Consider the following 13,294-nt stretch of genomic DNA (forward strand, 5'->3'; position numbering starts at 1 on the left):
GCCGTGAAGGTCGAGGTGAAGATGCTGGTCTGAGAAGGCCTGAGAGGTGCAGCTGGCTGACTGTGGGGTGGGAGGGTGAGTACAGGGCCCGTCTCTCGTGATGCACGTGTGAGGAAACCACGTGGCCTCGGAGAGTCATTTCTGGAGTCAGTGGATAAAGCAAGAAACACGTCAGGGCAGAGCTGCCCCGTGACCGGTGGATGGCTCCCCGGAGCGGCGGACCCCCTCCCAGCTCCTCCCCGGGCGGCCCCCCTGCCACTCCGGCCCTGAGGGCTCACGTTCACACTCGAGGGTCCCGGGTAGGGCTTCCCACGCCCGCCCAGACGATTAAAGGCCCCCGAGAGCTAGTTTGTGTGGAGGCTTCCATCTGTTTTTACACACTTCGGAAGTTCAACTTGCGGAATTCGTTCACTAAGTTCATTTAAAGTGATCAGTGATAAACCCATCACGTGTTACCGTTTTGTGAACAATAGACATTTTCTGAGGCAGAGTTGTAGCGTGGACAGTGGTGGTGGTTCGCATCTTTGCGAGTGTCCACGTGCGGCCCCGTGGACGTCTGTGGCCAGGCTGTCCCCTCAGCCTCCTCCTTCTGACGCTTTGGCTGACGTGTGGGAAGGAAACCTAGCCGTGTGGCGGGCACGCGCTGGAACCACTTTCGGACGATGTGGCTCTTGTTTGAAAGCACCTGAACTCTGCCCGTTGTGCTGTGATCCCGGCGCCGGCAGTGAGCTTCCCGCAGTCTGCTCCACTGGCTTCCCTGGTCTGTCTGGTGCTTTGTGTCTTTGGTCCAGGCGGGGCTTTGTGACATCCACATCGTCATTTGGAAAATATTGCTTCACTGACTACACAGAGCTTCCAAATGCTGACGTTTCTTTTTTATATATATATAAATTTATTTATTTATTTTTTGTGTTGGGTCTTCGTTGCTGCGCGCGGGCTTTCTCTGGTTGCGGCGAGCGGGGGCTACTCTTCGTTGTGGTGCGTGGGCTTCTCATTGCAGTGGCTTCTCTTGTTGCGGAGCATGGGTTCTAGGCACGTGGGCTTCAGTAGTTGTGGCACCCGGGCTCAGTAGTTGTGGCTCACCGGCTCTAGAGCACAGGCTCAGTAGGTGTGGCGCACGGGCTTAGTTGCTCCGCGGCATGTGGGATCTTCCAGGACCAGGGCTCGAACCCGTGTGCCCTGCACCGGCAGGCGGACTCCCAACCACTGCGCCACCAGGGAAGCCCCTGACGTGTTTCATTTTACAGTATGAAAAACTCACTTCCTCATCAGAAAAGTCTTGAAGATTGGGAAGTTGCCAAGCTTTTACGGAAGACAGACGTTTCCAAAATTGCCGTTTTCTCCTGAAAGCGCAAGTGCTATCATTGGCAGTAAATACTGTCCGTCCTCCCTGAAGTGGCAGGCTCACTGGTCCTTTTCTGAGAAGCCGTCTGCGAAGACTGTGGTCGAGGTGACCCTGCACACCTCACACGGCAGGTCCCCCTCCAGTGGCAGTGGAGGGCCGCGCACACTCCCCACATCTCCACTCAGAACGTCGCAGGGACCAGGACTCAGGTTGGAGGACGTCCTGAAGCTGCACTGCTCTGCCTGAGTGTGTGGTGGTGAACTTTGGTGCCTCGGTCTGTGCGGAGCCGCCAGTGGTGCAGCCCCCTGCTTTTGCACCGTCGATGTTGTGAGGAATGTAACGAGTCTCCCTGCGCGTGGCCCCCTGGACAGGGGTCTGCAGGCCACCTGTGAGAACTACTCTGCTGGAGGAGGAGGGAGACGACCCCTGGGGTGAGCGGAGCCAGTGAGACGGCGGGCCATGCTTCCCCGATGCCCAGCAGGGTCACCTCGACTGTCCTCAGCCTCTTTCTGGCCAGTTCAGAGCAGCTGCATGTCAGAGGTCACGCTGCAGCATTCCCAGAGAGCCCCTGTGACTCCATGATCTGCCTTCCCTATAGAAGTACAGGTGTCACTGTGTGCTGGGCCCCAGGCCTGTTCCCGGGAGAAGGAAAGGGGGCAGGTGTTGGAGCTGGGAGCAAGACTGAGGTGATTCTGCCTCTGCCTGAGGACCAGTTACAGGTGACCCTTATAGGGGGCAAAAGCAGCCCTGAGGGGCAGAGGTGTGGGGAGGGGGAGGCCTGGGCACAGCTGGCTGTGAAACCCTGGGTGGTGGGGAGCGCTGACTGGCGCCTGGGAGGACGGTCTCTATTCCACGTGACACCCAAGGATGGCCCGTGCTCACCCAGCAGGATGGACCCTGGTGGGAGCCCCGCCCTCACACCTTCTGCCCTCCTGTCCGTCAGCTCTCCCCAGCGCCCTGCTGGCACCTGAGGACACCCTGGGCAGCTGCCAGACCATCTCTTGGGCAGCTCGGCTTGGGCTGGGGGGTGCAGCTGGGAGGAGAGGTTTCCTGGAGCCAGAACTTGGTGGTCGAGAAATGGACGCAGAGTCTAGGAGGGGTTAAAGGCCGAGGGTCTCCCTAGAGGTAGCGATCGTATTTTATGTTTGGTGTGCCACGTGTCTTCTTTTGCTGCTGTGTCTCCCGGGCCCCTCCTGAATTCTGGAACAGAGGGTAGCCCACTTCCCTTCGCTCAGAAGCAGGAACCAAGGCTTCACAGTGGAATGAAGCCACTGTAAAGGCTGGAGCCGGAACGCCTCACTGCTGGATCTGGTGGAGGCTCTGTGTTTGCAGCGGACTCCCACAGACCCCGGCTGGGGGAGCGGTGCCGCCTCGCCCCACATCAGCTCCAGCCTCGCCCCGCGCCTCTGAGTCCTGGCAGCCGGGGCGCTCTCCCTGGAATCCTCCGCCATCCACAAGGTGATGGCGGCTGGAAACTTGTTCCACTGCACTTTGCCAGGGAGCTATACTTAGCCGCCAAGTGGAGGCCAGGAGTGGGCTCGCTGAGTATAGATAGTAACCAGCGGACTATTTTAGAACTCCCAGAGAACCCCCAGCACGGTATTTATAGAAGCCTCTGGGCTTCTGGAAGGGAAGCCATAACCTTAGCGTGCCTGGGCCTTCAGGAGAGAGGTCTCTCCACGGGGAGCGGGGCAGGGAGCTGGGCCCCCGAGAGGCTGGGTGTCCCTCTCACACCTGTTCTGGGACCCGAGCCACGGGGCCGGGCGCTCGCGTCCCAGTCAGAAGGCAGCGCGCGCGGGTTTTCTGTCCGCTGCCTGTCACGTGCCTCCTGGGAGCGACTTTCATGTGGTGCTGACGCCGCCCCGCCCTCGGCTCGTTCCGAGATTCTCGTCCAGAATCCTGGCGATTTCTCAGGCTCCTGCTTTTGCCCAGACTGAGCTGGGCTGCCTCTGAAACACCCGCCTCCAGCTCCTCTGGCCCTGGGGCTCCTGTCCCCCAGCCTGGCTCCTTCCCTGGAGAGAGGCACCAACAACGTGCCTCAAGCTGTGTGGCCAGAAGGCCTTCTTTACGGAGAAAAGGGGAAATGTAATGCGTAAAATTGGGTAGAGAAAGCCTGTAGCTGGGGGGACCCAGGTAGCAGTCCTGCCCTCACCCGGGCTGGTGTGAGGGATGGTTGCACCCCTCCTGATTCCCATCTGTGGGTGTTGGGAGAGGGCTCCAAAAACCCAGATCTTAAGCGAGCATCCCGGGTCAATGCTGCCGACCAGGCAAAGTCATGAGGAATGAGGAACGGAGGGTGGGAAGCTGTGAGGCCTGAGTGGCCGGTGGGGACACGGCCCCACGGCGGGGACGAGGCATGCTGACTGCAGCCGCCCTCCTCGGAGGGGAACATCTCCCCCACTCGCTCCACGTCGACTCCCTGGCAGGTGCCCGGGCCTCTCTTCATCCCGCCTGCCAACCCACCCTCTGCCACCCCTGCCCTCCGCCAGCCCAGATATAAATATAAGAGCATTTTCCATGGGCCGGCACAGAAGGGCAAACATGGACTTTATTTAGGCCTGTGAAATTCCCTTCCTCCATCCCCAACAGGTGCCTCGCTTCATTTAGATATTGGTGCTCAGAAATAGAACACAATTTACAATATAGCTTCCTTCAGGCATCTGGATGCCATTAAAATAAAAAGCCCTCCAGTGCGATGGGCACAAACACGAGTGCGGTTGGAGCTTAGCCTTCGCCAGGGATGAGAGGCTCCCCAGCCCCGGGCTGCCCACCCTGCTCAGCAGAGGCCCAGGCATTCGGGAGACAGTGGAGGGATGTCCCTGGAGGGCAGAGGCCTGTTCCCACCCGCTGTGGGCCCCTGACCAGGGTAGCGGAGAGGAGGGGTCAGGCACCTGCACACTCGAGAGGGGCCGTCCGGGTGGGTCACAGTGCGTTTGGAGGATGCGTTTCTAGTAAGTCGGTCGTGGGCTCACTGCCCCCTTGATCCTTTGTGGCCTGGGGGGAACGGCATTCCACTCTCCTCTCCATAAGTCCAAGTACTGGGACCCGCCAGGTTTCTCTAGGCAAACTGTGTGCTCTCATCAGCTGTTACAGGGTGAACGGTGCCCCCCATTCACATACTGAAGTCCTAACCTCCGAGTACCTCCGAATGCGGCCTCATCTGGAAACAGGGTCTTTGCGGATGTTGTCGGGATCATCAGGGTGGGTCCTCACCCAGTACGACTGGTGCCCTTATAAAAAGGGGAAATTTGGACACGGACACAGACACGCACACGTGAAGATGGAAGCAGAGAAGGGCGTGACGCTTCCGCGAGCCACAGAACATCAGAGGCGCCAGCAGATGCGGCAGCTGGGAGAGGCCTGGGGCAGATTCTCCCTCGGCCCCGGCAGGGACCAGCCCGGCCGGCCCCTCGGTCTCGGACTTCTGGCCTCCGGGGCTGTGGAGGAGTCTGTCTCTGTGGTCTGAGGCCCCCGCTCTGTGGGTTTGTTACGGCCGCCCCAGCGAACTGACACGTTAGCTAAGCCTCCCGGTCCCGCCGTGTGTCCCTCGGGGGAGGCTGATCCCTGTGGGGGGTGGCAGTGGGACTGGGAGTGCAAGCGTGGCTTCCTTGGAGAGGTTCTCTGTTCTGTGGGCAGGTAGATCAGTCTGCTCTAGGCTAGAGCAGCGGCTCTCCTGCGTGCTCAGTTTCATCAGGGTCGCCCTCGATCCAGGGAAGCCCAGTGTCAAGGTCAGTTTTCCTCTGGGATGTCCCCAGGCCCCCTCTGATTGCCGTTATCAAACCAGCCACCCAGGGACCTTCAGCCCCCGACTTCGGCATTAGGAGGGATCTGCGGGTGGGGACCCAGGGTTGGGGCTGCAGAGCTGGCAGCTGTGTGGGCCTGGTGAGCGCTCCCAGCATCCTGTCACACGGGGAGGAGGTCAGCAGGTCTGGTGGCTCAGGGCCGAGACGGGGCCTGTGCTGCTTGCCGTGCGGCACCATCCCGGGGGCAGGACCAAGGTGCCGAGCCCTGTCCCTTGGCTGGGGCCAGCCCTGCTGCAGGGAGGAGCAGGTGTCCCCTCCTGCACCGAGGATCCGGCCCTTCTCCGTTAGACTCAGGCCTCCTTCCTCCTTCCTAGACGCCACCCTCCGGGGTCTGGTGCAGACGACTCAGACACTGCTGAGAGGCAGGGCCAGCCCAGCGTGTGAGCGCCCGGGGCCTGGGGGTGAGGGGAGGTCACCTGTGAGAAGGAAGTGGGCTCTCAGCGTCTGAGTCGGTTTGGGGAGGTATGTGTCTTGGGTGGGGTCAGAGGTCGGCTGCTTGCTGGGCTGGGGGTGCTGCAGCCTCAGGAGAGGGCGTGCAGGAAGGAGGCCGGGGCGCTAGGTGAGGGGCCTAGTGCCTCGGGGAGGTGGCTGCAGTGACGACGCGTCCGTGGTGTTCAGTAGAGATGCTGCAGGTGCAGGGGGGACTCCCCTCTAAATTAGACTTCGGGGGGGGGCATGAACGCCTGCCACAGACACGCGGCCTCGGTCCCCCTCTCGCACCCTCACCCCGCCGCTGGTCCTCGCTGTACTGTCCCCACGTCCGCTCCCTTCCTTCCAAGGGAAGGCGCCCTGCTCACCTGCTGCTCCCACCCGGTAAGGACCGCACAGCTCGAGGCCCTTCCCCCTCAGCTCCCCCCGCCCCGGTCTGGCCACAGGGTCCCGTTATCCAGGAGCCCGGCTGCCTCAGCAGAGGTTGTCCGAGCTCGGCCTCCTCTGCGGACCCAGGGGACTGGGTGAGCCTCATAGCCTCAGAGGATGTTGCAGCAGGAGTGCGGGCTCTTTATCGCCCCAGATCCACCCGCCGCGGGGCCTCCCTCGCTGCCCCATCCTCAGGACGGCCTAGTGAGGAGGGGAGGGTGTGTGCATGTCGCGTGTGTGCGCCTGTGCACGTGTGACATGAGACAGCTTGGCCCAGATGCCATCAAAGGCAGGTGGAGGGGAGCCTCCAGGTAGCTCTGCCCACGCAGGTGGCCCACACGGATGTGCTCGGCCCAAGTCAAACTGCCGGTCCGGAGTGGAGGGCATCCAGGGCAGCCCCGCTGTCAGCCTCACGTGGGGATCTTCCGTGCTGACGACTGGCTCCCGACCGGCTGTCACTGGGAGGAACAGAACCGGAACCAGAGCTCGCTGGAAACGGCGTGGACGAGGCTGTCAACCGGACGAGAGTCGTCCCCGGAGAGAAGTCCCTCACGTGGGCAGGGAAGGGCAGCGCCCTCCCAGGACGCCCAGCTCCGCGGCCCCTCCGCCTCTCAGGGGGCGCAGCAGCCGGACTCCTCGTGCCGCGCCAGGAGCGCCACGCGGGAGAAGGTCTTGGCGCAGCGCTTGCACTGGTATTTCTTGGTGTCCGAGTGCGTCTGCAGGTGGGCCCGCAGGTTGGAGCGGTCAGCGAAGGCCCTGCTGCAGTGAGGGCAGGTGTAGGGCTTCTCACCTGGGGGAGGGGAGGGCAACAGGTGAGCGACCGGCTGCAGCGGCCAGGACAGCCCTGCGGAGGGTGGCCGCTGGCTTGCAAGCGCATAGGCCGTCCCCCATCCCAAGGCTCCTGAGCCCTCACAGTGAGGCCGATGCCTTCCTCTGTGTCGCCCGCTCCCTCGGGGTCAGTGACGGGGGCCTTAGCACCTGCCCTCCGCTGAGGGGGTCGTGTGCTTGATAACCTGGGCGAGACCGCAGCAGCTAAAACACAGATCTTGGCTAAATGGCTCTTGGCTTCTGCTGGAGCTCCCCTGGGGCTCTCTGTCACCAGCCCTGGACGGAGCGGCACTGCAGGCCTCCTGGCAGCTGTACCCGCCCCCCGAAAGCCATGGTGGGAACCTTGAAGGCGGCTATACAAGGGCAGGAGCTCAGGACCAGTGAGGATTCCCGTGTCCTCCAGGCCACCTCCAATCAGGGCGACCAGGGATTTGGACAAAGTCCTTCTGTTGGGGCTTTGCCCTCCAGGCTGACCCACCAAGTGTAAAAGAAAGCGTCAGTGAGAGTCATCTGTTCAGCTCTGCCTGTGTGGGGAGTCCTGCAGCCCTAGGGGCCCTGGGAGGCAGCAGCCTGTAGTCCCGCGGGGCCCAGAGCATCGCGTCCTGGCCGCCTGACTGTGCGCTGTGATGGGGCGCTCAGGGGACATCCTCAGCGAGCGGTCGGGGAAAACCAGGTGGATTTCCAGCCTGGAAAAAGGCTCCTGCAAAACCCTTCTATCGTGTGAGTCACAGAGCCGTGACTGAGGGTGAGGGAGGGTCCAGTTCCAGAGAGTGTTTGTTGGAAGTGCCCGGCCTGTTCCTGTCTCCCTTTCACCGCGTGCTTGACAAAGTCCTAGACTTAAGAGGAAGGCCTGGGGTGGGGTCCAGCTCAGCCCCTGGCTGCCCTTGGACAGAGTTGGCCCTTGCACTCTTTCTGGGCCGTAGTTTGTAATCTACAGAATGAAAGACCGCGAGCTCCCTGCCCAGTATCCCCCCTCCTGTCCCTGTCTCCTGTCCGCAGCTGCTCCTCTCTCCTGCATCGCCTGTGCTCTGTGACCACCCTCTCACCCAGGGACGGGATTGCTCCTGGGTAAACCGCAGCCCGTCAGACAGGCTGTGTGAGCCCTGGGGTCCTCACCCCCAAGCCAGGCCTTTCTGGCTACCCTCCTCCCCCGCTGCTCCAGAAGTGAGGAAGGCCACGGACTGTTTGAGAAGTCAGCCCCGCGGAAGCCCTGTGCATCCCACGCTTTGCCAGGTGTTACGAGTTGAATCGTGTCCCCCCAGAAAGATACATCCGTGTCCTAAACCTGGGTGCCTGTGAGTGTGACCTGATTTGGAGAGAGTCCTTGCAGATGTGATCAAGTTCAGTTTAAGTTGTACCGGAGCACGCGGGCCCTGAACCCAATGTGACTGGTGTCCTCATAACGAGAGGGAAATCTGGACACAGACACGGGAGAGGCCGTGTGAGGACAGAGGCAGAGACTGGAATGACATGGCCACAAGGAACACCTGGGGCCCCAGGAGCTGGCAGAGGTGGGAAGGGTCCCCCTCTCCAGATCTGGAGGGAGCCCGGCCCCGCGGCACCTTGATTCCAGACTTCCGGCTCTAGACTGTGAGCATTTCTGATGTTTTGAGCCCCCCGGGGTGTGGCTCTTTGTGCCACAGCCTCGGGACACCAGGAAAAAGACGCCCTGTGTGCCCATCCATCCTCTCGTTTATGAACCCAACCGCTCCCCTCCTTTGAGGCCCGGACCCCCCCGCCCCCCAGCCAGATCCCTCACGGGCCCTGGCGCCTACCTGTGTGGGTCCGGATGTGGCCCTGCAGCAGCCAGGGCCTGGAGAAGGCCTTGCCGCACACGGTGCAGAGGCAGGGCAGCGTGTGTGTGCGGATATGCATCTTGAGGGCGCCCAGGCTGCCGTACTCCTTGTCGCAGAACTTGCAGGTGAAGCAGCGTTGAGCCTGCAGGTGGCACTGCAGCTGCTGGTGCCTGGCCAGTGCGGCCGGCGTGCGGAAGCCCACTGGGGTGCAGGGGGCCCGCTCGGCCCCCGGCAGGTGGCCCGGAGCCTGGGCCCCATCTGCGCCCAGGACCGGGGGCCAGCGCGTGGGCAGAGCCAGCAGCGGGGGCAGGCCGAGGTGCTTCAGGCTGTCTCTGAGAGGTGCGCCGAGGGCCCGGCCGGCCCGAGGGTCCGCCAGGCTGACTTCCAGGGGGTCTGGCCCCGAGGCCCCCCGAGCTTCCTCGTTACACAGGAAGGTGGGGAGGGGCAGGGAGGCGTGGGCGACGACGGAGGTGAAGTCCCAGGGCCGGGGAGGGTCGCCAGGCGTGGACGGGGCCGCCTTGTCTGGGAGGACGAGGGGTACCACCAGCCCCCCGCAGGCAGAACAGGCGCCATTGGTTTCTAGAAGCGGGAAGGGGAGACAATGCACGGTGAAGCCTGAGTCCCAGCGCTGCGAGTTCGCCAACCCGCGTTCCTGGCCGAATCCCACCACTAGGCCATCCATAGCCCCGCGGGAAGGAAGAGAAGGTCTGACGAGCCAGGCGTGGGCTGCGGAAGTGGCGGCTGCAGCCTGAGAGCACAGCGCCCAAGCAGGAACCTCAGTTCCTCCTTACAAACAAGGGAAGAGAAGCATCTCACAGGGTCCCAGACGAGCCCTCAGGGGCCAAGGAAGGGTCCCCAGCCGCCCTCTCTGAGCCCCACCCGCCGCAGGGCCAGCTCGGAGCTGCACCCTGGGACCCCACGCAGCTTTAACTCACAGCTCATCAGCCTCCGGCCACCTCCCGACCGCCCCTCGCCCGCCGTGGCGTGCGTGTGCACAGCCTCCTGCAGACGCTCCCAGCTCAGGAGGGACTGTTTGTGGTGGTGTCCACTGCCTCCTGGCCCGGCCCGCCGTCAGGCTGTTGCTCCCATACGTGTGGGCCACCACGCCTCACGCCTGACCCAGACGGCAGAAGCCCCCAAAGTAAACATGTTAGCAAGAGTGAAGTTCTGCATTTCCCCAGAGACCCGATCTCCAGCCCTCAACCCATCTCTTATTTCATATGTGTTGAGATAAGTCTCTGGCCCCATTTCTATGTCCACACCAAGGCTTTGGGTTGAGAAGGACAACCCACAGAATGGGGGAAATGTTTGCAAATTAGGGATCTGATAAGGAATTGGTGTCAGAATATATAAAGAACCCTTGCGACTCAACAATAAAAAGACAAACGGTCCACTTTTCAAATGGCCAAGACTCTGAACAGACGTTTCTCCAAAGAAGATGTACACACAGCCCTTAAGCACAGGAAAAGTTGCACCACGTCATGAGCCACGAGGGAGATGCAGATTAAAGCCACAGTGAGGTACCACATCATACCCACTAGCATGGCTAGAATTAAACACAGGCCAATTACAAGTGTTGATGAGGATGCAGGGGAATGGGGAAGCCCCCACACTCCACTTTCTCCTGACCTCACCGTTTTCCACTCCAGTCTTCCCAATTATAAAATCAGCTTGCCAGGTTTCTGTCCTCCCAGAAATGGAGGCTGGACCAGCTAAGAGATGAAGTCCAAGGAATTTCTGGAGACAGCACTGGGGTGCCCGGAGAGTCTAGGACCCCCCACTCCACACAGAAGCTCCAGTAGGGGCCCTTGTATGGGAAAAAAGTCACCTTAAGGCTTTGAGGCTGAGCCACTACCCTGAGCCCAGGCATCACCTCAGAGCCTAACCCTGTCTAGGGGGCCAGTGCCGACTCCAGTGGGAGGGCAGGGGAGAGGCAGCCATATGCCGGGTGCTACTGCTAATAGCTTGAAATGCTTCCCCATAGCCCCTGGGTTAGCTAGATTTTTTTAATTCATTCTGCAGCTCAGATTCCTGGGAGAAGAGACTTAAGTTCCTTTCTGGCTTCAGGGGTTCCCTGGGGAGGCCTAAAAAGGCACTTATTTAAAAGTGACGAGTGGGGGACCCCAAATCCAGCATCTCTGGCCTATCTTGGGGTAACTGCCTGGCAGAAGGAGGATCGCCGTGGCCATTTGGCCCTCAGGAAGCTGGTGCTACAAGGACGGGGGAGCACTGAGGGCCCTGAGGCTGTTCCCTGACAGTCACCGGACCTTGCTCGGCTGCCAGGATTTGCACGCTCAAAGGGGTTCGCTGTGTGACTGGAGTCCAAACAATAGTTTTTAAACGTTCAAAGCCACGACCCGTGTGAATTACATGTTCTGTCATACACGTATATCTGAAACAAGTTTCCTTCACCGCGAGCACTGCGCTCTGATGGCTTCTGTTCTTCTTTATTTTATAAAATTGCTGGTGGTGACTCATGAACTGGATTTCAAAATGTGGAGTTCATGATCCCGTTCCTAGAAGGTGCCCCCTGGTGGCAGCCCAGTCCCGGGGACCCACCAGCCTGGACTCCCTCCCCGCTCCCAGTCCTGAGAGGGCTAAAGGGCTCTGGACGGGCACCAACTGTGTGCCCTGGTCTCTGTAGCGTCGCTCCCCTGTCCCCCTCTAAGTCACTGAGCCATCCCCCAGAGGGTCCCCCCCCCAAGAAGCTGTGGAGCTGGGGGCGCCTCTGACCCCTCGAGAGAGGCCTTTGCCGCGGGACCTCTGCGTGTCCCTGACCCTGACAGGGAGTGGGAATGAGTGCACAGTCCTGGTTCCTGGGCACCTGTCTCCCCACCTGGGTAAGAACTGCAGCCCCTTAGCCCAGCCTGCCCTGGGCAACCTCCTCTGGGGTGAGGGAGGCGGGAGGGAAGGAAACCCCAGGAGGGGTGAGGAGGCATTGGAGGGGGCACAGCAGAACGCTGTGCGAGCTGGGCCCTGGCACCACAGGGCCCCTGGGTCACTCTGTCTGGCCTCTCTGCTCACCACCCAACCCAGGATGTTCTGGGGTGCTCTTGGAGAACAGCCTGGGCTCACTTCGTCTCTCTCTGCAATATCCGTGGGGCTCTCTCAAACGTCCTGCAGGAGGAAGATGGCCCTGGGGTCCCCTTTGCTGGGATGGGCATGCCGGGCCATAGCGGGAGAGCCCCAGAGTGACTGGGGGCCTGGAAACGTCTCTAAGTGGAGAGAAAATCCCCACCCAATCTGCCCGACGCGAGGCTGGGGTCCCTGAAGCGGATAAGACGCCCGCGGGCCACCTGTCTACCTCCAGCCTCGTGGTCTCGGGCCCCTCCTCCCGCCTGGGACAGGTGTTCCCGTTCCCGGGGTTCTCGCCCCTCCTGCCCCGCGGGAGTCGAGCCCTGGGCAGGGCAGGGGAGCCCGCAGCCCCTACCTCTCTGCCTCTCCAGCTGCCCGTAGTTAGGGACCCTGTGGCCGGAGTGCGTCTTCACCAGGAAGGAGCGCGGCATGGTGCCCTCCCGCGGGTCGCACTGTGCCTACGCCGGCGCCCGCGGGCAGCGCGGCCCACAGGTGCCGGGAGGGTCAGGTCATTAACACAGCGCGCCGCCTCGGCCAACCAGCGCGCCCCGCGGCCGGGGCGAGGCGGGGCCTCGGGGCGGGGCATCGGGCCACGCCCAGGACAGGTGCGCGGGCCGTAGGGGAGGGAGCGCGTGGCTGCGTGTCCACCCCACGGGACTTCCCTGGCGCGCACTGCGAGTCACGCCGCCCCCGGGGCCTGGCGCGCCCACTCGACGTGGACTGAAGGGCGGAGGTCAGGGCTGGGCGGAAGCCGAGTTGGGCTCAGTCCACCCTGGGGTGGGAGCCTGCGCCGAGCCCAGCCTTGGAGAGCCCTGCTCTAGCCTGTTACACCGGCCCCGCCTCCTGCGCAAACCCGCAGCGGTAGGTTTGATGAGCACCAGCCCTGAACCGGCTGACTGGCCAGAGTGGCGTCCAGGGGGTCGGCCGGCCTGGTGGAGGAGACCGTGCTTTCGGAGTTGGCCCCAGGCCTCCAGAAAGCTCATTTGTGGGAGAAAGGACACCGCTTGGCGTTCCGGAATTACCAGGGGTTCAGACAGGCGGTGTGGGAAGTGTAATCACAGAGGGCGGCGCATGTGCCCGCTGCTGCAGCCTGGGCTATGACCCGGGCAGCCTCACCTCCTTCAGTACCCTTTGGAGTCCTCGGTGCCTCCAAGAGCCAGCCTTGCCTGGGTGTCAGGTACCTTTTTTTTTTTTTTTTTTTTTTTTTTGCGGTACGCGGGCCTCTCACTGCTGTGGCGTCTCCCGTTGCGGAGCACAGGCTCCGGACGCGCAGGCTCAGCGGCCATGGCTCACGGGCCCAGCTGCTCCGCGGCATGTGGGATCTTCCCGGACCGGGGCACGAACCCGTGTCCCCTGCATCGACAGGCGGACTCTCAACCACTGCGCCACCAGGGAAGCCCCAAATAAACAGACCGATTCTTTTTTTTTTTTTTTCTTTTCTGGTCCCTTTTGATGTGGACGTTTCATGAGTTCAGGGGTCAGTCTCTGTGTGGGGGGGTGGGGACACACTGCCAGGCTCCGGAGAGCCGCCAGGCGCTTCCATGTCTGTGCAGGAGGCCTGCCTTCAGAGGCCCAGGTGCCACGTGCAG

At 61.9% G+C, this 13,294-nt stretch overlaps 1 protein-coding gene across 2 annotated transcripts; it reads right to left on the minus strand.

Annotated features, from left to right (window-relative positions):
* Positions 1–3,875: 3,875 nt before the first annotated feature.
* SNAI3 (snail family transcriptional repressor 3) lies at positions 3,876–12,256 on the minus strand. Of its 2 annotated transcripts, XM_067718655.1 has the most exons (3): positions 12,061–12,256; positions 8,610–9,209; positions 3,876–6,796 (listed from the first exon to the last, which is right to left on the minus strand). In XM_067718655.1, exons 1-3 carry the CDS (start codon positions 12,134–12,136, stop codon positions 6,618–6,620), a joined length of 855 nt encoding a protein of 284 aa, XP_067574756.1. In that variant the 5' UTR covers positions 12,137–12,256; the 3' UTR covers positions 3,876–6,617. The 2 variants fall into 2 exon arrangements, with proteins under 2 accessions (XP_067574756.1, XP_067574755.1); XM_067718654.1 differs by lacking the exon at positions 12,061–12,256 and having other exon boundaries at positions 8,610–10,220.
* Between the last annotated feature and the right edge of the window lie 1,038 nt (positions 12,257–13,294).

This window comes from Pseudorca crassidens, chromosome 20 (genome assembly GCF_039906515.1).
Source record: "Pseudorca crassidens isolate mPseCra1 chromosome 20, mPseCra1.hap1, whole genome shotgun sequence".
Classification (NCBI taxonomy): domain Eukaryota; kingdom Metazoa; phylum Chordata; class Mammalia; order Artiodactyla; family Delphinidae; genus Pseudorca; species Pseudorca crassidens.